The 27,443-nt window shown below is 37.3% G+C and overlaps 1 protein-coding gene across 2 annotated transcripts in view; it reads left to right on the top strand.

Annotated features, from left to right (window-relative positions):
* PRKCE (protein kinase C epsilon) overlaps positions 1 to 18,424 on the top strand; it is a 295,529-nt gene extending 277,105 nt beyond the window's left edge. Inside the window, exons 15-16 of one of the 2 annotated variants that reach the window (XM_068676666.1) lie at positions 5,675 to 5,704; positions 15,144 to 15,261. In XM_068676666.1, the coding sequence (XP_068532767.1) occupies positions 5,675 to 5,689 (15 nt within the window). In that variant the 3' untranslated portion in view covers positions 5,690 to 5,704; positions 15,144 to 15,261. Of the gene's footprint in view, positions 1 to 5,674; positions 5,705 to 15,143 lie in introns of both variants that reach the window. The other variant, XM_068676665.1, reaches the window with a different exon arrangement.
* Positions 18,425 to 27,443: the final 9,019 nt, after the last annotated feature.

Genomic DNA, 27,443 nt, shown 5'->3' with positions numbered 1-27,443 from the left:
GATTTAGTATGTCAGACATTTTTATTCTTTGTCTTCTACTTTCTCAGTGCAGCTTTTATCTCTTTCTGGTAATTTCACTACTGTTATATTGTAAAGCCATTCCTATTTTATTCATACCTGCTATTATGTTCATTTTCTCTCTCTTTTTTTTTTTTTAATGGTAAATTAGTTGGGTATTTCAGTTTTAGTAGTGATTTCAGATTGTTTCAGAGTAGTCCATTGTAAAATTTTACTAACAGCTGTTTGCTCTTTAATAATTTTTGTGATGATTTTATACATCTTTATTTACAGCTTTTTTCATTTTTCTTCAGGCTGCTTCTATAATGTTGGATTTTTATACTATCTCTTTCCATATTGTATATGTCAACTTTATATATTCTACCAGATTTGATTTCTGCGGTCTAGTAGTTCTGTATGCTTGCTTTTTACTTAACCCATTTTTGCGGAGGTAAATTCAGATAGCATGTAGTCTGTGTTACAGGCGTCCCTATTATTTTCATGTTCTCAGTCTTCTGTCTCAATGAAATCTATAACCCTGGTGGTCTGGTCCTATCAATTTTACTAATAACTTTCCTACACTTCAAAAGGTTATACTTTATATAGTTATGCTATGTTTATGATTCATCAGCTGGTTTTGTATCAGCTCTATAAATTTTGCAACAGTTTGCATTTTTTTGTTGAATAGAAATCTTTGAGGAAGATCATACCAAAGTTTTTGCTTGTCCTCGTAACATTTCATGATTCATAGAAGGAAATTAAGGTGTGATATATGTCTAGTCTGGGCAGAAAGGTCACACAAATATTAATTATGCAACTTCAGAAATTGTAAAGGATTCTAAAGAAGTAAAGTTGAATGTCTCTGTAAATGCTGAAAAGATGATTTTGGATATTTGGCAATCTAGAAGATATTGCACACACTTTGAAAAAATAATACACCACCACCCCAAAAAAAAAAAAAAAAGAAAAGAAAAAAATAACTTTAAAGCTAATTAAATAAATTCTACTTTAAAATCTACATAAATGTTTCCTCTCTAAATTCAGTTTGGAGTAGCAATGAGATTCATTGATTTGGATTACCAATTGCAACAGTTCCATAGCTACGGATTAACTGTGGAATAAACAAGTATTGCCGTACTGCCGTGTTTGGAATGTTTTGAAAGTTTAAACATCTTTCAATATTGATAAAGGGCTGTTGATTATCTAAAAGTGATTTATAATGTTAAATGAGAATACAAAAATATATTTAATCATATATTCAGGAGAGCCCAGGTCTGTGGAAATAGCTATGAGAAGAGAGGTCAGATGAGTCAGAAAATAGACATTTCTTGCATGAGTGTATATACATGTAGGAAAGAAAGCACACAATGCATATATAGTCATTTGTGCATTCAAACTAGGATTTGCATGCACATACAAAAATTTACTCATGCAAGAATGCATATGTTTACACAGGTTTTCATCTATTTTCTGACCAACAGTTAGGATGACTAAGGGGGGAAAATTTATAATTACTGTGTCATATACACTTAAAAAAAATGAAAACATAAGGTCTATTCAAATGGGCTCTGGACAATGTAAAACCCTGAAAGTAAACAATTAAAGCCATTAGGGAAAATGATGAAACACTGAGGTCCCATCAGGCAATGGAATAATCTGCCAAGGGAGGTCATGGAGATGCCAGGGTGGAAACAAACATTGCTTCAGTTCTGCCTCGCTACTCTACTGATTCCAAAAATGCATGGGTTCCATGGTTAGCACAACAGTCTTTCTCTTCTACTTTTTATCCTTGCTCTGCTACAATAGGTGTTCTGAGGAGATATATTAAATGTTACTGTAAACCTGTGCTTCTCCATAGTTCAGGTATGTGTCTTCAGCTTTGTCAGCCTGAACTTTCAATTTTTCAATGGGATTTGGAAGAAATACTGCATGGCTATTTCTTAGACTTTTGAGGGTTATTTTTAAATCAGATTCATGTCACCGATGTATACAAATACATTCCTCACTATAACAGAAATATACCATTGTTACCCTTCTAGTTTGGGAATAATACGGTGATTCTAATGATGTTCTGGAAGCTGCAATTTCTTTCCTGTCTTCAGCCTTGGAATTAAAATTACTGAAGTCCAAAAGGTCCTTGAAAATCTGATTGTGTTTTCTGAAGGCTTGCAAGAGAGCCCAGGACAGGGCACTCAAAGAAATGGCTTAGGGTTAGATTGCTAAGCAGTGACAGAAGTGAAACACCAGGTTGTCCTAGGTAGTAGAGACAATGGAATAAGATTTGGTGGCCCCAAAATTGGCTGTGAAGGATCCTTGGCTGCTGCTTCACCACAACTTGACTTGGAAAAGAGAACATGAAGAGGTGAAAATGCAATGTACTATGATGCCTATTATGTACCACCTGTTCCTTTTGTAAATCCAGAACTATGAGATTTTACAATGGTAAAATTAGTTTGTTTATATATATATATTGTAGTTTATTATATTGAGGATTTCTCCCATGTGGAGCTATTATAAAGGCTAAGCTACTATAGAAAAAGTAACAGCTCTGGGGCAGGTATGTTAGAAATCAAGCAGACAACTGAACAGATATGAAGAGGGTATTTATTACATCTGAGCTCCAGTGACTTTGACGGTATCTCTTGCAGATGTTTTCCACTGTTTGTAAAACCTAATTCTTAATTTTCTATAGACTGTCTGGAAATGTTCTTAATAATAATATTCTTACCTGCTGCTTTTAATGCAGACATGGATTTGTAGTTACATACGGAAGAAATAAGTATAGTTTTAATACAAAAAGATATCTGTTCTCCAAAGTAATTTTTATGAGATAGAACTCTCTTTATGGCACTTTATTCCTATGTTGAGATATTCTGGGGACATAAATTTCCCTGGAATTATTTTAATTCAGAGAACAAAATTTCCCAAATCACTAGCTATAACACCAGTCTATGGTTTCCAACATAATTTGTTGCCCAAGAACCACAAAGGCTTTAATAGTATTCAGTGATTCTCTTCTCTCTGTCCCCCTTTGTTTCCATGGCTTTGCTCCTGGCTTGGTTAAATTGGTTTATCTCCCTTTTCAAAGCACATTTGCGATATTACTAATGAAAACAAGGGTGTCTTTGATTAATTTCTTACCAGAGTCACTGATATTGTGGTAAGAGTGGTAGCTCTTGTGTAGCAACATGCTGGGATGATTCAGGCTATCCCAAAGCAAATAATAAATCATACATTAAAAACAATGAGTGGAATAGATTACTGCTTCACCTTGAATGTGTTTATAAAATTTGTATTGTCCCATGTTGTTACTCAGTGCAAAAAACTTGTATTTGAAACAGTGAAGCAGAAGTGTATTTTGACATATTTTGTTTTTTCCTTAGTCCTCTCCATACAATTTTAGATCCCCTGCAAGAAATTCTGTTTTATTGTGCTGGACTTCCAGCTTGTTGACATGCTACTAACATCAGCCAGAGAAGCTCACAAAGGAGTTTGCACAGGTGCCTACAGGCTGATACTAATAGCCCAGTCCCACGTGCCACAGATACAGGAATGCCACTGTCGCAAATTTGTCACTCATTTGGCTTCATGTGAGCCTCAATTTCTTCTTGTGTTTTTGTTTTATTGTTTGTTTGTTTGTTTAGAATGAGACCAGCACAATAAAATCACATTTTTTACACTGTTGGTCACAATGGCTTAGTGTGCTGTGAGGAACCGTGAGTCTGTGGGAAGCTGTTAGACACTGGGCTGCAATGACAGTCTCAGCACCTGCCCACTCCTGTCCTTACAAGCTGTTTTCTCTGCCAACCCTTGAAATACATGCATGCAAGCAGTAAGACTTGTCCTTTTTGTTTATCCTGTTGTAAATGTCAGAGTTGGGAAAATTTGAGACGTTGACTAAGCCATCCTTGAGATGAAAAAGCTGAAGAACTTTGAACCAGAAGGGAATACAAAGGCTGGTAAAACAGATGTTTGCCATATGTATTTCTTTTTAGCAATTAAGCCAAAGTTTCATCTCTAATGGTTTTATCAGTGCCTGTGGCAATCCATTCTTAGTGTGGCTGTATGAAGATAAAGTTAACAAAATAATTACATTACGATGATTCACTGGGAACACACAGCTTTCACAGAACAACACATTATTTTAATTTTCTCTGTGTATTCACAACTTCTTGGTTTTACATTTTAAAATCTCACTTCAAGAGCATTAAAGAGAAAATGGCCAAGATGGTCTATTGCAGAATTTTATCTTGCAGTATGAAGTCAGCTGCTGTCAAATGGGCTCATTTAGTTCATCTAATCCCACTCTCTTCATTTTGCAGACTCTTCCATTCCTGTCATTATGTCCCTGAGAATGTTTTCTGAATATTTGTACATAGTTTCTTCAGTTCTGACTTCTTAGGGGTAGAAGATTGGTTTAGCAACTAAAACCAGAGATCTGAGAAGTATAAGATATATAAGTTCTGCTAACAGCTTTTCTAGAAACTCATGGCATGGCCCAGGATTCATCACCTAACCCTTTCATGCCTCAGTTTCCACTCTCTGGTAATAGTATCTCAGCATGCTTAATGCAAAGTAAGGTGACAGTGAAGAAATATGACTGAGAAGTGTTAAAATCCAAATGCTCCTGATCAGCCAGGATTTAAATTGACTGAATGTGTGGCACTTCCCTTGGAAGAGTGTTCTATGCTATACTAGACCTCAGTGTTAGCAGATTGCATCTTGATCTTCAGTCTCAAATTTCCTACACTAATCTGCACGTCTCTTATCTCCTGTAACCCTAAGATAATCATAATCTGTTATTGAAATCCCTCCCCCCTTAGTTATCACTACCTGAGCCACATTGTCTGTATGCAGTTTCCTCGTGAATCTAAACTCCCTTGTTAAGTCTTGACTTAAGGATGCCAGCAATGTGTCCTCTTTCAATTCTGCGCTGCAGCAAAGGTTTGAAAATCATCCCCCTAAACCAAATTCTAGGGTCAGCCAATGATTGTGGTACAACTGGAGTCAGTGAGCACTGGTAATTTTCCCTCTCCCCTAAATGAGTGAAAAACTGGCAAAATTTAAACAGCCCTCTGTTGATGACTTTTGACTAGCCAGATGCCCACAGTGCTTGAAAATTGGGTAATAAATAGCAAATACAAACCAGCTGGCCTACTTGCATAGGCAAACAGGCAGAAGCCACACCTACCTAAGTAGGTAGGTGCCTCACTGAATTGCTCCCAAAAATGTGCTCAATGAGACAGGTGTATGAAGTGCTGCAGCAGCTGTCTGCTGAGTATGAGATATGGCTGGAATCCTTAAAGAGGGACCACGTTTCTGGAGAAAACTTCCAAATACGTTAGCCTGAAACATGACTCTTATAAATCTTCCCATGTTTTCCGATCTGTTTTCATACATGACTGCTAACAGGCAAAGATATTTTTATTTTTTAGCAAGGGATTTTTAACCTGCTGTTTGGGAAGTCATGTTACTGTTTTTGTGGGTTTTTTTTTGGCACACCTCTGTTTTTGGTGGCAGTGGGTTGTATTGTCATAAGTGCAGAATTATGACTTTGCCTTTACACTGTGGGGAAGAAGCCCTGTAAAATGCAGTATCATTCAGTAGCACCAAACGGAACACAGGAAATTACAGGCCAAGTAAATTTCTTTTTGTATAAATGTTCTCTCTTTTCAAGTTTGCTTCAGTGTGAATGTCCCTCTTTAAGGTAAGGCCTTCAATATGGGGAAAATGTCAAGGTAGGTCAATTTTTAGGCCTAATAACCTTGAGGTGTCCCTTCAGTTCCATAATATATTTCCATACGGTCATCAGTGCATGGCAATGAGCATTTAGCAGACGGGCACGCAAGGGGCTATACTGCATGCTTCTGCATGAAGTGTTACCGCTTAGACAAAACACCGTGGAGGGATCCTGAGACCTCAGATGATCATACCATTGTTAAACATTGCACATTATGTATTCCCCACTTCCCTGCAGGTGTCTCAGGCACAGGAAAACAGTGGGCTTTCTTCTGAGAGTGACACTGGCGATTAACACTGGTGTACAAAGAACAGTTAGAAATAGGGAAGATTTTATATTTTTCAGAACTGCTAACAAAAATTCTTTAGAAAAAATGAAGGAGAATGGATGTCAGTTGCCAGCACTTAGCCTTTTCACAACAAACAGCCATAACTGTTGGAGTCCAACACTTTTTTTGCACACTGACCCTGCAACAGGGTATTAGAACATTTAATGCGAGCTGATTCCTAAAAGTACCAATTTCCTCCTACTGGTTCAAGTGTTAGCCACTTTGCTACTGACAGAGAAGCATTGGCTGTTGACGGGTGATGAAGTTCATCATCCCAGTTTAGCTGGCAGTAGGCAAACACAAGCAATGGTACCACAACTGCTGGCAGTGGAGCTTGTAGCGGTGGGCCTAGTAGGGCAGCTGGGAAGGGCAGGGCAGACAAGTCTGGCCCACTTCTGCCTCTTTCCTCAACAAAATAAAGACCTTGGTTTCCAAAGCACTTTGAATAGTTTGAATCTTTGCACAACTACTAAATACTCTCAGGATGTACGTATATACCTTTTGAGGAGCTTATGTCCAACTTGTATAACAAGCTAAAGACATCAAGAGTAAGTGAGCTAGTATTTTTAAGGGATTTCAGCATTATTTGCTCAGATTAACAAGGTTCTCTTTTTCCAGAATTTGCTCATCTGGTTCATCTTATTTTTTGTTTCTTACTCTCTTCAACATCAGTGCCTGCAGCTGCTGTTTTTAGCAGTGATTGCCATAACAGTAGAATAACAGCAGTTTGAAAGCTACTGCAGGTTCCCAAATATTTATAAGTTAAACAACTTTTTATTATGTTTCTTTTGATTCTGTACTAGGGATCCAGCAGTATTTGTTTCGGTTTGCTGAGTCCTTGTCTTATAACACTAAAACCCTTTCATACTGAATAATTAAGTGAATTTAACCATCTGTTAAATATACATTTTCAAGTGTTGCCCATTGGGATGGAGTGAAAGCAGCCAGAGTGTTTCTGCTTTCCTTTTGGTCTTCCCCAGAATAAGACAGATTCTGTTTCACTTTTTGGCTGCTCTAGTCTTCTAGTCTTCATTGCTATTTTCAGAAAATAAGCATTAAGTGAAATTGCATTATCTTAGCTACTTACAGTACATTCTTAAGCATTCAAACAGAAGCATTTCGTTTTTATATTAATATAATAGTAAACAATATTTCTGGGTTGGGCCTGTTTCTGTTGTCCTTGAAAGCTAATGGTAAAACACGAGGTAATTTAAGAAGCAGTGCAATCTGGCTCTTCATCAGACTGCGGAGAGGAATTTATAAGAAAAAAAATTGTAGACTTGTCTAAGACTGACAGTCCATGACTCGTCCCATTCACAACTGAAGTCTGATGAACATGGAGTATATGAAGAGCTTTAGCTTTGGGTTTATTTCTTGTGCAGAACCTTTTGTGTTAGCTAATGCAAGCATAAAGTTAACAAAGGTAGCTTAGTGGGCTGTTCATCTGAAACGGGCAGTAAAAATTTGTTGATGTACATGCTTACAGCTCAGAATTGTAGTGCAAAACATAATTGCATTGGCATATGCAGATGCAGGACTGAAGCAGCTTATCATAAAAAGCAGGATGGAAGGCATTTTGAAATGGTAAGGAGTCCTAGCACTTCAATAACTGCTGCTTTCCTGTTGTTATGCTGTTGTGTTGTTATAAGGGATCTTGTTACTTGTCTGCAACACAGACCTTGTACTGATCCTCCCAACAGCATGCTCCAGGAGTCATACGCTTACATTATGCAGCACAGGGGCAACGCTCAGTCTAGATATTTACCAAATGCTTAAGTGGAGATCTTGTTGCTTGATCTGCAGGTGTTTTAGCATGTGGCAGATGCACCTGCCTGACTACTGTCATAATAACGATGGTTAAAATACAATTTCAGGAGCACACAACTAAAAATGGACTATCTTGGATATGTGCCATGATGTAAGAGGGGAGGTGACATTCAGTGATCATGACCTTAGAACAGCTGAGGGATACCAGTGGAAGCTTGCCAATAAGATATGAATTAGAGAGGCACCCATATAAAACCTGCTCTGCAGAGTGGATCGTAAAATTTACAATAGGAATTGTATTGTGCAGATGAAGTGCATTTGAATACAGTTCCATTTATTTCTCTTCTCCTATTCCTTCCCAATCCAACAAAGAAAATAATTTCCTGTGTAGCTGAACCCTTTAAAAACCTTACCATAAAGAAAAAATATAGCATAGAAATCCAAAAGTTAACAGTCCTCCCTTGCAACTTTCTTAACTCTAAAAAAGACATCTATTTTACCAAAGCATATCTTCTATTGTAGTTAAGTCAAGATTAAGTCCTATGGAAACAAGCTCTGGTAAAATGAACAAGATGCATCTTGGTGGTAAAGGACTAACCATGGGCAGAAAAATGTAGTGCTGGCCTCCCGTGCAGCTCCTGTGAATTGTGCCTCCATTGGTGTTTTGCACAGAGGCAAGTTTTGTGCTTTAGCGATCAGGCTATGAGCAGAACAGGTTACATATATATTTAGTGCTGTGTGCTCATCTGTGTAAGAACCCAAGTATAGTCATAGAGAGCAATGGTTTTACAGCACCTTCTTTTGGGTGAAGTTCATTGCCCTGACTGTGAGCACAGGCTGATTGTCAGCTAACCTGCACAGCTTTGATTTTGTTTGCTTTGCTGTTTGTTTTGCTGTTGTGTTGTGGGGGTGTAGAATAGGAGAAGGGCTTTGCAAAAGCAAAATAGTAAGCCTGGCCACATAATCATTAAATTAGGTTGTTCTTCCTTCCTACATAACCCGTTTTACATTCCTAGGAAAAATACATATAGTTTCAGTACAAAGGTGTTTGTGATCCAGTAAACTAACACAGATTCCTTTTAAAAATCATAGTTCTGTGAATTAGGTTGGTGTTTATTAAATTTCTGTATACTTTCATAACAGATTTGATTACAGCCTGCATAGGTTGCCGTGCTTTTCAAAATACAGTTTCATTATCTATTAAAATCTTTATTGAATATCATTTTAAATAAATTTCTTTCTCTTAATTTGTTGTCCTTCACATCTAATGAAAGAATAAATAATCCAGGAGTGCAAAATTTCACCCTTCACTTGGAAGTAATAAATGTTTGTATACTTGTAAAAACTACATGGATTCAAAACCCCTTGTTATCATCATAGCCTGTAGCTGATGTACTGCAGTTTATGTTTGGTCCATTGTAACTCTTCCTCAGGTGATAAAAGCAATTAATATACTGAAAAATATATGAACTTGTATTCTGATAACTTATATTTTGTATATTCTGGAATAAGATATTCTAGGAAATGCTTATAATACTGATACAGCCTCTCTGTGCATGCAAACACTGTGAAGAGGTATCAATGTGATAAACAGAAAGACAAGCCTGAAATGTTTCGCTTCTCAGCCTGTTTCTTTCACAGTATTCATTACTGAATTTCTATACGCACACAGTGAGTTATGTGTGAAAGTGAGTGCTCATTACAGTTGTTCTCAACTCATTAGATACTACTGCACCTTTGTGAAGAGAGATCCACTCATTGGTGCAACATGATCTCCGCCTCTGTTGCGGTTTTTCTTATCACAATAGAGAGAGAGGTGAATGAGAGGATGGTGATATGTGAGGTTAGCCACATAACCTTGTGCTTCAAACCAGTTTATTTGATGTCTTTAGTTTCCATTTGTCTTGAACAAAATAATCTGAAAATCTTGTCAGGAACAAGGTAAATACAAAATTGTCAAACTCTGATCATTCCCAATCTAAGTATGTCTTCTTGATGTTACTGGTTCAAACCTGGGAACCATTTATTTCTTATTGAAGCAAAATCCTGGGTAAAATTAAAGGATATCATCTAAGCCCTGCAACTCTTGCTGCATATCCTGTTCATGCTGCATTGCTGTCCCATGTCCCTGCAGCTGCACACCGAAAGCTGCAGCAGCTTCCTGCCCAGATTTAACGTGCCTGTGGTGTGTTTGATGTGCTGCTGATATCACCATGTGCAGCACTGCAAGGGCTCTTCGGTGAAGTTCCCCAAAAGAATGACAAACTCCAGAATTTCACTGTGAGCTTGAAAATATGTGACAAAAGGTCAAGTGCTGCTGTTGATAGAAAATGGCAGTGGAGTAAAGTTAAAATGTTTCATTCAGTGATATAGATGGTCCAATCTGTATCTGCAGTACAGTGCTGACAGTATCTCAGACTGAAAATCATGACCTTATAACATATTTTGTGTCAAAAGGTCCACTTACTGAAAAATATAACATTTTCTTTTCTAATAACACATTAGTTTGTTATTATAATGACTATTCCTGGCCTCACCCAGCCAGTAATAGCTATCTCTTCTGGATTAGCTCCTCGTTCTAGTAAACTGAACAGAAACCTAATAATTGCTTTAAAGGGGATTTCTACAGTTATAAATTCACATGATGCTGTTTGAGTATATTCTAGTCTGATTTTCCTACAAAAATAAGAGTTTTGTGGCAGTATTATTTTCTAGTCCCCACCTCAATCTTTCTTTCATCTGGTCTGAATAACCTTTGAACCTGCTAGACAATTCCTGCCCAGTTTAGGGGAGTCATTGAGCTTTGAAGAGAACAGAAAGGGTTTCAGTGATTTTCTGAAAATGAAACAAAAAGCAATAATTAAGTAGGGACAGGTGCTTCTTCATGTCTTCAAGCTGTAGAATTAATTTAATCCTTGTTAGGCATCAGAGTCCACCGAGCATCTTGGTCTCACAACACAACTGAGGAGGTGCCCGAGCTTTGCCAAATTCCCTGATTCGGACCACCTTCTGCCAAGTGCCTTCTTGCAAGGAGTTTTTCAATTCCAGTGGCTCTTCTCATTCATGTTTGCTTCAGAAGTATAATGAAATTAATGCCAAGTTCCAACCTGCTTAATGTGTTTTTGGTGATGAGAACATGAACTTGGATTTCTTTCTTCTCTGTTGCAATTAGTAGTCATTAACAGACAAGGATGGTAATCCTTGACTTTTTAAGCATGTTTTGGAGTTGTTGCTGTTGTTTTTTTTTGTTGTTGTTGTTTGTTTGTTTGTTTTTAACTTTAGTCTGTTGCTGCAGGTAGAAAATTAACTTTTGGTTGAAATGGCAGAGAACACTAACCAAGTTCAGAAAACCATGGTTTGATGTGTGCTTAATAGCATATGAAGTTCCTTTTAATCTTTTAATAATTACATGACGAGATTTAAGGAAAAAAAAAAAAAAGCATTTTTGCTCATAAAATTACATTCTTTGTCCAAATCTGTACTGGCCAACTGTGAAAGCTGATTAAACGGTGTTTTATGTAAAGAGTCTCTTAAAAGTTCCAGTACCTTTGGCTCTTTGAACAGAAGTTGTAATCTGAGGATAAAATAAAACATGACTTTTATTTCAAAATGTCATCTTTGATGAGATTATGTTAATATGATGAGGCCATGTTAATATTTATTAGTTCAAGATGTCCTATTCCTGTGGCAGAAGTGTTTGATCTGAACAGATAGTATCACCCATGTGAAGCAGGCTCATCATATCTACCAGGATAAGCAGGTCATGCATTAGGTCAGTGCTCAGATGGGAGACCTGTGAAGCGTTCATGCTGCTAGAGGAAAAAAAAAATAATAATAAGTGATCAACTAGCTGGCACATTTCCTGCACAAGAGTTAGTGAGTCACTATTCCTTCTCACCGTCAGAGACATAGTGCTGATGGATAAGCCATCTTTCATATGGGGTATGAAATTGGAGTTATATCATTTGTAGTCATTAGAAGTGCCATGGTGCTGCTGCTGTCCTTTGTCAAATAGAGTGATTGCCTACATGCTACCTGCAGTTAGGCAGTTTCAGTGCAGCATGGGATTTGGCACCCACCGTTGAAAGCAGCTGGGCAGTTGCAGCACCCCTGCCCTCGTTTAACGATGACACATGCTAAACACAAGGTGCAGCCAAATCAAGTGTTTTTGTGTGTTTGAGTGGAAAGCCTGGAGGGCGAGGGAAAGGGGTGTCTTTTTTTCCTAGTAACCACAGTTTCTTCTGTCTTCTGAAATTGAAAAATCTGGAAAACTGTTTGAAAACATGAAAATAATGTGCCCCAAAGTCTCAGGAGCTTTAGGCTAAATAAACAGAACCCTACCCATTTATTTACTGCTTTGTTAGTGATGCATTTGCCAGCCAGTCTACAGATTTTTCCACTTCATGATTTTTTGTTTTTAATATTCGAAGTTGGATAATAACCACAGTCTGTTTTCCTTGTATTACTCTCCCTACCTTGCAGATCATCTTTCTTTTCTCAGTTTCTCTGCTAGGAGATAGCCACAGCCCTTCATACCTTCATGCTGAGCCTTCATGCTACAACTATATTTTGGTCATGCTGTTGACCTACAGAGTATTCACAGTGCAAGTATATTAAAATAGCAATAGTAGCAGAAATGTGGCCAGACCTGTTCCATCTTACGAGATGCTGCTTTGCAAAATAGCCATAGCTTCAGGAAGAAACTGACTAAGTTGCTAAGGAGGATTTCTCAAATAAATCTTTCTGTTGAAAAGAGGCACTTGTTATGACCTCTACCTTTTGACTTTTATGGCTTAATCCACTCGCTTTTGTGCCCTGTGGTTTATTTAATCTCACTTGATCAATTGGTTTGTTAGAGGCTTGCTAGCATATCCTTGCAATCTCAGATTGCTCCATACTTGGCCTGTTAATAAACTGGGTGGTTTATATCTATGCTTCCAAAAAGACAGGGGATTTCTTCCAAGTCTAAGAAAGTTAAAACTTTTATCTTTTTCTTGAAGGCAGACTTGAAGAAATGCTAGGCTTTTAAATCTAAGTGAATACCTTTCTTTGTTGTTTCAGAAGTGTTTGGGATTCACAGTTCTATTGGAAGTGCAATTATTTGTAATCAATGGGATTTAGTTTTTTTCAGAAGTATTCATCTGCACTCTTTTAACCTAACACCTTTGCAAAGCTCAGCAATGGTTTTCTGGAAAAAAAGTCACTATTACAGGGTCTGAAAAGTTTACCATCTTATTCTTTTAGATTCAGAAAGCAAACACTTTTCCAAATATGTTCAGTATGAAAAACTGAAAACTATTTGTCATGCATTTGTTCTCAGCTAGTGTAGAGCTTATTTGCCCTGGATAGCTAGTGGTGTAAGCATGTGTCAGTATAGGTAAGTTTCTCCTGAACATAGCTATAGTTCTGATTTTGAATTCTGCTTTCTACAAATGTTCACTTCTTTCTGCTTTAGTGACCATTCTTGTAGCAAATTTATTTTATGTGCGAAAATACTATGGTAGGACATGGGGAAAAGGAAGAATGTAGACATAGTTAAAATGTAATATATTTCAAAATTCCTGTGGAATTTCATTCTTATTTTACAGTATTTGCCAAAATGACTAGAAAAAAAAAGCCAAAGCTCTGAGCTGTGTTCCTTACTCTTTATGCAGTTCAGAATGTATGGGTCACATACACTTCATGTGCAGTCTTTCTGTACAAAGCAATTACAAATCTAAACAATGTAAACATATATAACCATGTGGTTATATAACCATATATGTATATGGTTATATACATAACCATATCAAACTATATAACCATAACCATAACAAACTATATATAACCATATATGTATATGGTTATATAACCATGTACATGTGGTTATATAACCATATACATATATGGTTATATATAGTTTGTTAACTCCATATTCCTTTCCTTTTTGTGGAATTCTGTGGATAGAGAATGTATATTTTTGGTTGCCTGTACTTAAAAAATACTTGGTTTACAACTGACAGAGTCTCTTGCATTTCTATAGACCTTTTATTTTCTGTATCTGTAAAGTTCTTACAAACAGCATATGTGATAGTTGCTACATTTTTAATGCCTTAGTGGAGCTGATGAAGAAAATACAGTGATATATATATACACATATTATATAGGAAAAATTATCTGCATTGAAAGAAGGCCTGTAATCCATTTAGAATTCATCAATGTACGTGTTTATGATGTACCACTTCATGAGTTTATCATTTAACTTTGCAATCCAAATAGCTATTGTATTTCTGGTATCATCATTACCCCAAATGTACAGGATGGATATAAAGACTTTTTTTTTTAGAGTGCCAGAATGCCTCCATTAAGTTTCAGGGAAAAAAAAGACAAAAAAGGAGAAAGGAAAATGTTTGTTCCAATTCCCTGAACCTGTACGTGTCTGAAATACACTACTAACATGAAAAGCACAAACAGTGCGGGTGTCAGGAGAATGGCCTTGAGGAATATTTTCCCCTGTGTCCTGCTGTTCTTTACACCTAAGTGGTTATGGGTAGTCACTGTCGTGAGCGCCCTAAGGAAAATGAGCTGGCCCTCTCAATCCTGTCTCTGCGTAATACATTTTATCGCAACCAGAACATGTACAATTGCACCTTGTTAGGCCAACTTCACTGAAAGACTTTAGTGCTTTAGTCTTCAGTGGGGAAGTCCTGGTGCCATTGAAATGAAGGAGAGCTCCAAGATGGATTTCTCTGGAGCCAGACTTTCACACTTTGCCATTTTGCTCTGAATGACATTGGGCTGCATTAAGAAATCTGAGTTGCCAGTGTTGAGTTCGAGGATTTTGGACTGGGATCTGGTGTGATCTAATTTTAAAGGCAGGTGTAGACAGATGCAAGGAAACAGTTAGCTTAGAGTTGAAACAGTAGGGTATATTGTGGGGAAATCAAATTCACTCTGTGCCTCTCAAATGAGAAATTGTTATGTTCAAACCTAAGATGAAACTGCCATACCACCTACTATGCCAAAGCCTTTTTTAAGTTAGTCCTGATCTCAGCTTCCTGCTTTATCATCATACTGCTGTTCCTTCGCCTGTCAGAGACCAGCGAGTCTCTAGGAACTCATTTATAGTACTGCTTCTGTGGCCTCTCCTGAACTCATTTATAGTATTTGCTCCTGTAGCTTTTCTCATATGTCTGTTATTCTGTGTGCGAAGTAGCTCCTCTTTTATTTCAATCATTCCAGAAAATTCAACCTTTTGGGGATGGGGGAAGCAGGACCTGTTATTTTATTATGCTATTTTACCATTCACATTATTTGTATTTTTCTTCTTAGAAAACCAAAAGGGATGTAAATAACTTTGATCAAGACTTTACACGAGAAGAACCAGTATTAACGCTAGTGGACGAGACAATTATAAAACAAATCAATCAAGAAGAATTTAAAGGGTTCTCATATTTTGGAGAAGAGCTACTGCCATAGACAACGTTAGGCTGACAGATGAATGATGCTGCAAGAAGTGATTCTGAAGAGATCGTCAAATTACTGAGACTCAGTAGATCAAGAACTACTTCTCTTTCCCTGAGCCCATATCCCTGATTTAAGTATATATTTATTGTTTTTTTTTCCTTTAATCTTCTGACATGAAAGCACTCTTAATTTCTCTCTCACAAAGCAATGCAAAACAATTTTGTATCAGAAATTGTAGATGTAACACACTGCCGTACATTTTCAACTTTTCTTTTATTCCTAAGATTTCCCCAGAGGACAGAATCGCATCTTTTGCATAGAAAATGGAGCTCGGCGATTAAAAGTGATTTAACAGACCGTGTCATGTAATTGTCATGTGCATTTAAGCTAAGAAGTTGAAACTGTTTCTTCTGTACCAGTGGTTACGGTGAGATCTGTACTCAAATGTGGAACAAATAAGTAATATATTGCTCTTCAGAATGCAAAGAAGTCTGCCTTCTTGGAGGTGTAGCCCTCAATTATGAATGTCTTAATGCAGTGAGGTACAAACATGAAATAAAGCTGTCCAGAAGAAGCAGCACATCAATTAAGGCTTTTGATGAAGTTCCTCGTAAAATTTAGGGAAAACATTTAGGAATAAGAAGAGTCATGAAGATAACTGAAAATTTATTTAAAGCAAGAAGTAGTTACTATTTAGATGGATATTAAAGGGCTAAGGAATAAAAAGCCTATAGTACTTTATCACAGCTATTTATAGGCATTTTACAGTTTTTCAGGCAATTGGGTATACTATCCATGTTACTAAATTGAATATCCATTTAAATGAACCATTAATGTGATGGCAAGCTTGCAAATGTTTACAATTAATTTTACATTAAAAATTAATTATAAACATTATAAATTTGCCTTTTCCATTGTAGCTAAGTTGATGAATAATTTCTTATTTATATTTATTTTGTCAGCAGTGTGTTACTTTTGCACACTTTTACAAAACCATAATACTACTGTGTTTGTTGTTTCTATGTTTAAAATCTAAAAGAAATCTGCTTTTAGAAGACACAAAATAAGGCTATACATGCATTATGTGGAAGTGTGTTGAAAAACTGAAGATCAAACATTCACAAACTGACAATATTGAAAGTTGTAAATTGAATTTTTTGTGTATTAATTGAAATGGTAACTCATGTGGACAATATTACTAATGTGAAGTTACCTCCTGTAGATATGCTAACAGTGTTATGTACTTATATTTCCAGGAGTACCCTGTGGTTTTGGTTTTGTTTTGTTTCTTTTGTTTGGTTTGTTTTTTCGGGGGTTGTTTTTCTTTTTTTTTTTTTTTTTTTTGTGTACATGTATCGCTGAGGTCATTTTATTATATATTTTACTGGACTGAGTGAGCGGTCATTGGAATCCATTTTAATTGTTGCACATGGATTTCCAGCTGCACAAAATATATATACTTGTGATTGGCAAAGTGGCACTAAAGAAGCTTTTTTGCCTTTTGTACAGGTGAGATTTTGTATATAGTGTTTGCTGCAAGGCCTGTGGAATTCATTGAATATAGAGGTATCAACTGCTGCATGTTCAGGCATACTATTAAAATGTTAGTCTATGAAAGAATAATTATAATAATGTCCATGTGCAATACTCTTGTATGTGTATTGGTTCAAGTTACTGTCAGAGAGATGAGGTTTTTGTTATAAAAAGATGTAGACATATATTAAGCTATACTAAATCTCCTGTATAGTTCTCTTCAACTCTATTATGATATGATAGAGCTAAGAAAGAGAAGGAATGTTACAAATTGTGGTGGACAAAGTGTGAATCATTGGCTTTAAGAGATAATCTTGGTCTCAAGCAGATGAGTTAGTTTGTGTCAGTTTTACGTCTGGCTGCTCATAGCCTGTTACTGATGACAACATTCAGTTCCATTTTGTTTTGTTTTTAAAACTCAGGTGTAATTATTATATATATTCTTATGATGATTTCAAAATATTAAATATTATGATATATCAATTAATGTGTTGTCTGGCCTACAGGTGTAATAATGGATCAAGCCTTTAGTTTAATTTAATTTATCTTCAGTAATCTTTTGTACTGGGAAAAGACTAGCTTCTGGAGCTGAGTACCAGCACAGAAACATCTTAATGATTGCATCATCTCAATGTTTAAATTTCTTTCTCTTTTAGAAATATATTGTAGAACTGCCCATCAATTCGTGTCTCACTACTGGCTCTGTTTATTTCTCATCACAATTAGCTTTTGACATCCAGGCAAGAACTGATCACAATGCTAAAGCATTCCTTTCCATAGGTGAGTAGATGGCTAGGAAGGCAAGTTATTGGATAGTGCACTACTGTTTGTACAACAAGAGGCCTTTACCTAAAACTATGAGCATTTATTTTGAAGGAATAAAAGCATCCCATAAGGCTTTTGTAAGTAAGCTATATTCCCATTTTTAACAGAAAGATAATTAGCAGATGTTTGTATTTCAAGAGGCCTCGGCACCTGCATTGTTTGGTAGGATGCTAAGAGAAAAGTCAAGGAGATCAAAACTTTTGCATGGGCAGATATTTCTTCAATATAAATAGTTAGATCCTCTGCATTGGGTTTACATCAGAAGGTTTGTCTGTTACCTTGAACATTTTTTAAAGATAATTCTTAAAAATGGACATTTACATTTCTGCCTATTCTGTAAAATCTTTCCTGTTCCTTCTTTGTAAAATGAGTGCAAAATGCCAAAAAGATTATTAATAATAATAATGATTATAAAGAATCCATTGCTTCTTGTTTTTCCTCCCAAATAGACTTTATTAAAAAAAAGTGAAAAACATTTTTCTCCATAGGGTGAAAAATAATTATCTCCAAAAAAGGCTTACAAATTACCTCTTTTTAAATTATGTGCAGAAAAGTTCTGGCTAAATATAAAATGTATTCAGTTGGGGTGGGGGGAGGGTAGTTTTTTTTTTATTGTGAGGATTTATTTGTACAGATTTTTTTTTTCTTATGGATGTAATTTGAATCTCTTGCCATTCATTAGTGTTATTTCATCGTAAACATTATTACTGTGCCAAATGTACTGTATTCAAAAGGATGTGAATGTGTATTGTTTCGGAACCTAATAAATACAATGATGTTAAATCTTACTTTTTTTCCCCAAAGTCTTCATGAGTATTTCCTAATGAGGAAGAAGCAAAGATGAAGGATTCATATTTTTCCTGTTAACATGTTGTACAAAGTTCCATGAGCTTATCTTTTACAAGTGAAAGTTTGGCAAAGGAAGGACTTGCTAACAGGAGTCTCATCTGTGAAGTATTAAACACTCCAAAAGAAAGACAGGTAACAATGAGCAAACACAATTTATTTGAGCAATATTACATTTGCCTCAAAAATTCCAAGCAGGTGAATTTTCAGACCTTTTTTTTTTTTTTTTTTTTTGACTGAATAATCATTGCACAGTTCAAGAATTCTGACTGATCCTAGCATTCTGCTTAGCTTGTTAAAACTCACTTCAGTAAGGCACTTTGTGCTTTGTGTGCAAACACGAGACTGCTTTATTCTTCAGTTGGACTGAGTAGAGGGATTAATAGTATCCATTACTCTAATTAATTTAATTAGAGATTTAATTAATCACAGACCTTATTAAATGATTTATTTAACTTAATCTGTAAATGTCACATTATCTTAAATGTTTCAATATTTCATCATGTCTTGATTTGAAATATAAATTCTTTCAGTTTTCATGGTCTAAAATTCTTAATTTCTGCTTCACAAGATCAGCTATTAGCATACTCTGGCAGCAATTCCAGTTATAGACACAAAGGTAGTAGATGTACTGGAGAGCTTGGGAAATAATAATAAAAATAAAAAAAAGTCTTGGAAGGATTTTGTTTTATTTATTGCATCTTCTGCAATCTTCTGTGTAATCCTCTGTTTATTTCCTTCATGCTGAATCTTCACTGTCACTGAATGTGTTTGGTACTTACAGCATATTACAAATTCTGTGTGTTGACAGCATTAGCAAAAGCTTTTCCATACAGATTTTGCCATTTAAACAACTATGTAACATCTTGATTTTCTGCGTATGTTTAGCAAAGTTAAAAACATCCAATGAATTTAAACATCATGCTGTGAACGATTGGCATCATTGGTCTTCAAATACATCAGTCCATGTCATGTTTTCTCTTCATGCTGTAACTAATGTCCCAGAGGTTTCCAGAACGTAAGTGACTGAGATGTTAAGAAGAGATTTTATCCTTGCTTACAGACTGTAAGATATGGAAAGAGAGCAGTCCTTTGAATAGAAATGAGTCTCAGCCTGGTTGACCATACATGTTATAAATGTGGTACTAAAAGTTCAAGGAGAGATTATGTACCCGTCTCCTGTGCCTTCCACATATGCCACACAAAGGACGTTAGATCACTTTACATTGAAAATTGTTCTTTGCCTCCTAATAGGTCAGGTACATGACTAAATCAATATGACAAGCACCTAGACAAAATGATCAAAAACAGAAATTAATTATCCAGTTGGGAAATTAAGTATGTAATAGGTTGAGGTATCCAGACACAAGATCCCAAAATGCAGTATGAGTTTTCACCTGCATGTACTGTTCAAGCAGAACAGTTTTTGAATTAGAACATGTGTCTGTAGCATGTTGCTGCAAGCGTGTGCGGCCAACACTGACAGGAAGCACTTTGGTCCCTGTTGTTCCTTAGTGCAGACCCAACAACGTATTTATGGAGGAAATGCAGGGAATCAGGTGCTTGGGTCCCCAAATTGCCTGATACAACAGCAGATGGAATTTAATAGCAGCCTGTTTGTATTTCATGAAGACATTGCTGTTTATATGTGTCCTTATTTTTGTTTATATCGAGTCAGCACAATAATCTGCTGCAGGTAGATCCTGCATGGTTAATTCATGCACTGGGTTCTTGCTCAAAACATGGCAAAAGGCAGGAGAAATCCTTTCATGGTGCTAAGTTAATTCATTATAATATTTATAGCACACAGCCATAATTCCTCCTAAGTAGTGACCACGATGCAGTCATAATATTAAATTGTCCACTGGTACAGGACAATACACAGTACTTCTAATGCCCATTGTAAGTCACGTCCCTAATCTGACAAATACATTAAAAATTGGTTGATTGACAATTTTATTTTAGGGCAAGCTTGTCATCTTCTGCAAATGTTGATATCGTAGACCCAAATCCCCAAAGTTGGAGGAGACATAGTATATGCAGGACAGGCTTCCTCTAGAAATTCCACCTGGCAAAGGAAGAGAAGTATCAACGAGCCCTGGCCTACCAAACGGCAGTTTCAAGATATGCAGAGTTCTTGAAGAAGTAAATGTGGGGTGAACGTGCCTCATCCTGGGCACAAGGAGAGAATGAGAATGATTTACCTGAGAGAGGACCTCTTTTAGAACTTGAGGGCAAAACCTCCCTGAGTGACATAAATAAGGCATTCATAGAGTCAAAAGAAGGTACAAGCAACCACACTGGGTCACACCAAACATCGCTCAAGTCAGATATCCTGTTCTTGGCAATGGTCAGTAGCTTAAGCAGTAATGTGCACGAATTACAAATTGAATCTCCAAGTACAAACAAAAGGAAGTACCTGTGGAAACATCTAAGAACAAGAAAGTGTGAGGTGGCATTCTGCCTGCAGCAGTTTTTGAATTCATGGCTTCCATGAAACAGATGGCGGTGTCCGTCATATTTAATATCTCTGAATTACCTTTCTTTTGATTAATTAGTTTTTGACCGATAAGAACTTCTGGCATGCAAAAGATTCTGTGGGAAAGAGTTCCACAGCTCAAGTAGTAATTGTGTAAAAAGATTTCTCCTTTTGTTTATTCTGACCCAGCCATAATTCCATTTTATTCTGCCTGGGTGTTTATTTGAAAGAGAATAAGTAATCTTATTGAATTGAGTTTGCTATGCACATTCTTCATGATGCTCAGAATTTTATAGATCACTGATGCATCTTTCCTCAGTCAGTTCTGTTACAGATTGAAAAGTCTTCTTGAAAGGAATGTCACAAATTGTGCTGGACAAAATGTGAATCATTGTCTTTAAGACACAGCATTTAAAAAGGCTTCATACAGGCACATCCCATGGCTTTGGTCACCTACGTTATCTTTTTCTTAACCTTTTCTAGTTCTACTCTATCCCTTCTGTAGATAGGGGGAGTAGAATTACATGTAATATTCAGTATGTAGATGCAAATGGATTGTTATAATGACTACTGTGTTCTGTTTTGGTTTCTGTTATGTTTTTATGTTATTTTTTTTTTTTTATGCAAGTTTGTTCTCAATTATTTCACAGTCCTTCCCAGATTAGTGTCAGTTGTAAATCTAATATGCATCCTCTCTATTAGATTCTGTAGTCATAATGAAAATAGGTTCTGTACCAGGGCATAATGAAAATAGGTTAAACAGGAATTTAACCAGTGCAAAGCCCTGCTCAGTGCAGGCTTCCGTTTTAGCAGGGAACCTTTGATCGCTACCTTCTCAATATGGTTTTCTTACTGCTTTTGTACCCCATATATAGGTTTGTGTAGACTGTCTTTTCTTAGCCTGATTATTAGAATGTTGCATGCAACAAATATTTTTCCAAAATCAAGATATAGGACATGCTCTACTACCTTCCTGTCAACACAGGCTCTTACTGTGTTCTTTAATATCCATTCTTTTGGCATGTTAGTTACAATGAAGGGGAGAAAGATAAAGGTTTTCTTAGCATGTTAGAAAAACATATACATGTGCCAAAATAGTTTCCACTCCATCTTTCCTTTTACCTCATCATTGCTGTGGAAGCAGGAGATAAGAGCAGCAGCCTGAGGTGGAATGCAAGCTACCCCTGTAAATATTGTGAAATGGTTACACAAGACTCTGTCCAAAATTTGGAATAGCTTTAAAGAATTTCAGGTTTGTATACAGATGTTTAATCCTTGGAAAAAAAAACAGTTAGGAAGAAAGTCAGTGACCTGGAGTCTATTGCTGATTTGGGCACTGGACTGAGAACTGAACTGAGCATTGCGTACAATTGTCATCGCCATCCAATACTACCAGTTTGATCTATGTGTCTGATGTACTACAGGAGGCAGCAAGGAGACAAGACTATCATTGCTAGTAACAGCAAGAGTCAGTGCCAAGGTACATTCTCATTCCTCTAAACCTAGCAAGACAAAATATTATCTAAAGGTACCATTTTGTGCATTATTATAAGTAGGTAAGACTTTTAGGATGTTGGTGAGATGTTACCATTGTAGAAATAAAGCTATTGTAAAGTTAATTCCTTAAACAAATTCTTTTCTATTCAGGAGATATTTTTTTCTTTAAATAAGAAGAAAAAGAAACACTGAAATTCAACCTTAATTGATTTCATTTTCATATATTTACCACATATTGTCCTTTGGTACATTTATATTTACTTTGTGATGTAAGGGATGTAAGGTCTGTGTAAATCATTCTGTTTCCCTTATGAGTACATGAAAGAGGTCACAAATATGTTCTTATGACATCTTTTACATGGCCTGAGATAATCAAATCTGGGAGATCCTTAGCCTGAGACCAATACTGGGTAGAATTACATGTCATAGCAGAGCCACTCTTATCAATTCACTGGTTATTAAAGCAGAAAGGTCTTCCTACCTTCCCTCCCTATGCCCGAGCCATGCATTTCTGCTTGCTAGCCATGGTCTAGCACTCACTGAACCCTTCTGTGGGCTCTTTCAACTCACTAATCCAACAACAACAACAACAGCAATTGTTTTTGCAAATTGATTTTGATGAACAAATTTGGTTGGCTCAGCAAAGCATCTGTTGGCCCGACATCTGTGCCCAAAGAGGAGTTATGATCAGACACCGAGGACTGGTGCAGCAAGGGGGAAAGGAAGGAACAGGAGTCCTGCTTTTTATGTGCCTGAGCTGTTAAGCTTGTTTGGTCATCCTATGTAACTGTACCCTTGATGATCTTTGGGAATAGGCCACATATTCCTTGAGTGACAATAAACACATCCCTGCTCAAATATGTCTGTCAGATGGTGACAATTACAGAGACTTGTATATCATCATGAGGAAGCTTGTCTAAATGTCAGAAATGTGCTTTTTACTTGTTAGCTTTCACATAGAAAAAATGATCACGTATATCTCAACAGTCTCCTGTTTTCATTGACCAGAGCAGCATGGAGCTAGAGAGTTTCCATTTGTGCAAAGGAAAAGATGCTTCATTTGCAAATTAGCAAATTGAACCAAGGTGCCACAATGATGCATTGCTTGTTGTCGTGTAAGTATAAAATCAGGAGTAGTGCTAGGGAAAAGAGCATGGTTGAAGCTAGTCTTTGCCTGCTCTCACTGTACTGGTGTTTCTGAGCACAAGATGTTTCCAAACCACACTTAACAAAATACCTGATGGTGGCCTCCCATGAAAATTCTTCATGGCCGCTTGGAGACCCTTTTGTTCCTCTGGTTTCTAAAGCAAAAGACAGTAAAAAGTTGCTTGTAATTGGATACAGTCCTTGATGTATAATGGAGGTGGAGGAAAGATGCATCTATGAGATAAGCTTTTAAACGAACCATGGTCGCACCCAGACAAACCTGAGAACATCTGTGTTCTAGGAAAGCTATTTACTCAGAGTGTGGTACATCAAAAAAGAACAATTTGTGTTTATTTTTGTTTAATAAGCAGTGAGAAGTAAGTGAAGGCATCAGGCACATTGAGGCACAATTTTCCAAATAATTATGTGGCCGATTAAGCCGAACAGATGAGGGCCACAGAGATTATGCAAATCTCATTTAGTTAAATGTGTTAGGATGGGGATGAAACACTGTCCTGTTCAGAAGTAAATTTAAGACCTTTAAACTTTACCTGTCAGGATATTGTGGAGATATTTTTTCTTCAAATAAATGACAAGCTAACTCCTTACATGCTAGTGCATTGCGACTGCACTCTTATCTTTCTCTAAAGGACAAAAGCTGAATTCTTAGATCTCATATTCTGCTGCTATGAAGTCTGCTTATGGTTTATCGTGCTGCTCCACTGAACTATAGGGTTTGGTGATGTCCCTCAAACACCACCTCCTAGCTGCTGAACAGAGAGCCTGGGTAATCCTGAGATCAGTCCTCCTGGTCTGCAGGAATCTGTTTTAGAGCAGATCATTATGACACCTTTCCAATCCCACATATAGGGACAATATTTTAAGCAGCTGCCACCATGAAACATACATTTGAAATACAGTCAAGGTCTTGTGTTCTCATGTAAAGCATCTATGGCCATTGAGACACTGTTCTAAAATCTTCAGAATGTTCAGTCTACCAAATATGGGCCATAAAGCACTGATCCAGAGTCCACATTGCGACAAGTCCCTCATATTAATTATAGCCATTTTATGCTGCGCTAGATATGAGATCACCATGACCCTACCTCCCATTGCACATCCCCAGTGCGGTCAGTCAGCCAGACACATGCTGACTTCAGCGGGAGAAAAAATGGAAAACCATGCAGAATGCCACTATTCTGACAAGCTGAAGGAGTACAAAATCAGCGTTAGATTGTAAGTCTTCCATACCACCAAAAAAATCTCACTCGTCTAGAATGAGTCAATTTCCATATAGCACCCTCTCAGTACAGTCCCGCGGAAAGCCTGTGAAGCCATTAACTTTTCTGAGGGCCCATACTCAGCAGTGAACTGTCAAGATGCTCATCTCAGTAACATTATCTTTCTGTTTCATTTGCTTGCTCAGGGATTAAAGTAACACACTGCAGGAACATTTTGCAGTGGATAATAATGCTGCCACCCTGTATTTGGTTGATACATTGAGAGAGGATCTCCAGCTGGGAGACTTCAAATGTGAGAGCTTTACTGATGTTTTCATTCTTGTTAATATTCCTGCCTACACTGGGAGAAGAGTCTGGGTGATGAAGAGGAGTAGAGAATATTCATTTTCATTTACTGAGCTGCCTCGGAATACTGTGAACCACCCACACAGCTGAACAAGTTGATTTCAGTGCCAGAGGAGTTATCAACACTAATAAAAAAGCAGTTGTCACACAGATTAAGCATTATGCATGGGCAAAAAACTCCCGGTATATTACTCATATGCAAATTGAAAGTATTTCTATAACCTCTGACCCTGCTTGTAAACATCAGATTCCAGGAATTCTTCTGGAAACCATACATTACTAAGGCAAAATTATACTTAGCAATAAACACGCTTTCCTCAGTGAAAGAATCTGGAAGTGGAAGAATGCAAGACCTTGAGATGCACTGCTGAGTGTGAGGAAACCGCTGAGGCCACCTCCTGCCAAATGTCTGGGAAAACACCCACCCTTGTAGAGCTGCTGGTGGAAATATGTAAACCACACACGGCTGCGGTGCGTGAGCACCTCATTAACATGCTATCAGGCGTCCACAGGCAGCAGCTGTGCAGTGCCAGGAGTGAGTGGACACGCAACTTAAGCTTGCTCTGACATGAAAGGGGGAACTCAAAGAACTAAGTGGAAGGATGGGGCAGTTATTGCAATGGCAGCAGGAGAAGTGAAGAAAGAGGTGAGAATAGGAAAGACAAAAAATGCAGCAGCAGTTCAAAAGGAAAAATCCCTGTGGTACTGGAGAGGTTTCCAGTGATCCAAGAGAGTGGTAAGGAGATTGCTGAAAGGTGACTGAGGGAAGAAACATGGATCTTGGATATAAGCTAAGCATAGGAGTAAATAAGCAAAAAGCACAGTGGATGTCTGTGCATCGAAGGCATGCTCCAAGGTATGCCCAAGCTACTTTTAAGATATCTCGCGTGGGTACCGTTACCTCAGCACGCAGCCTCTTGTTCAAATATTTATCTGGCGCCTGAGGGAGGGGAGTTTACAACCAGCAGAGAACTGAACTGATGTGGCTGCTGATTACATTGAGAGGAGCAAAGAGCTAGCAGTTTTAAAGCTAACCCAGGGTGTTTATGCACCATTTCCAATCATAGTGTTGACCTACACTGGAGGCACATTTAAATAAAATCCCTAAGGTAGTCATGTGCATGGAGGATACACCACATGGTCTGTTCCATCAGGTTTAGCACTCAGCCACTGCCTCTTTCCCAAAATACAGTTTATAAGGCTCTTACATGCAGGTCTTTTGGGAGAAGGGCATAATTTTTAGATCCAGTAATACCATGTTTTTGAAACCATACAAGAAATCCATGTGTTATAAATCTGGGGCAGATAGTGTGCTTGGGTTTTCCCCCATAAAAGCAGAGGTGGACACTTTTAATATGAAATAGAAAGAACCTTTATTATTGATGTTACGTATTTCCTCACAGAAGGAAAATATGCATGTTTCTTTATAATGGAAATATCAGCGAACGGTAGGGAGATCATAAGGTAAAGAATTACAACACCGGTCTACAGCTATTAGCCTGCTTATTAGCCCATTTGTTTTACTGCCATTGTGATACTGCTCCAAATGGACACACTGATTTTTTTTTCTGCATTGCCTTTTCTGGTCATTCAGCAGTGCAAGAAAAGCTTTTTCATACATCAAAGACAACAAAACAAAACAGTTCAACAAAGTGAGATCTATCTAATATCTCTTCAATCTAGAATAAAGATTATAGTAAATCAACTATTTTATGTATTCAGAGCACACTAATATCTTGACATTCCAACTTCTACTTTAAATTTGTTCATTTTTTTTCAGAAAAGAGAGGTAACATAATGTTACGTGCAGACAAGCTGACAAGAGCAGTAATTCGGTCTCAGAAGGTCTTCTTGGGTGTAGTGTTCTGAGATAGTGAAGCCTGCCCGTCAGCTCGTGGTGGCTGAGAGGGGTGATTCCTGCCCATCTCCTTCTGCTCGCATCCATGTGATCCCATCTTTGTGGGCACCGTGAGCTGGCACTCAAGTGTTCTAGGTGTGGTACTCCACTTCTCTTCTGTTTTTATCAATTCCTTGAAATGCTCCTATGGGAAATGCTGTAGGTCAACATCCAGTCTCTTATTTACAACGTGTGGAGACTATTAACTGCACTCCGCTGCATGACGAGGGCAGTCTCCCTTCCTGCCTCTTGGAGTTTCCTGTTCGCACTGCTTGCTTTTTGCTGGCTCTGGCAATTGCTTGACCTCTTTTGAGACAACCTGGTTTGCTAACCTGATAGAAAACTGCTAACTTAGT

The sequence above is a fragment of the Anas acuta genome, chromosome 3 (genome assembly GCF_963932015.1).
Source record: "Anas acuta chromosome 3, bAnaAcu1.1, whole genome shotgun sequence".
Taxonomy (NCBI): domain Eukaryota; kingdom Metazoa; phylum Chordata; class Aves; order Anseriformes; family Anatidae; genus Anas; species Anas acuta.
The sequence above is the reverse complement of the archived record's forward strand: the minus strand, read 5'-3'. Positions and strand labels throughout refer to the sequence as shown.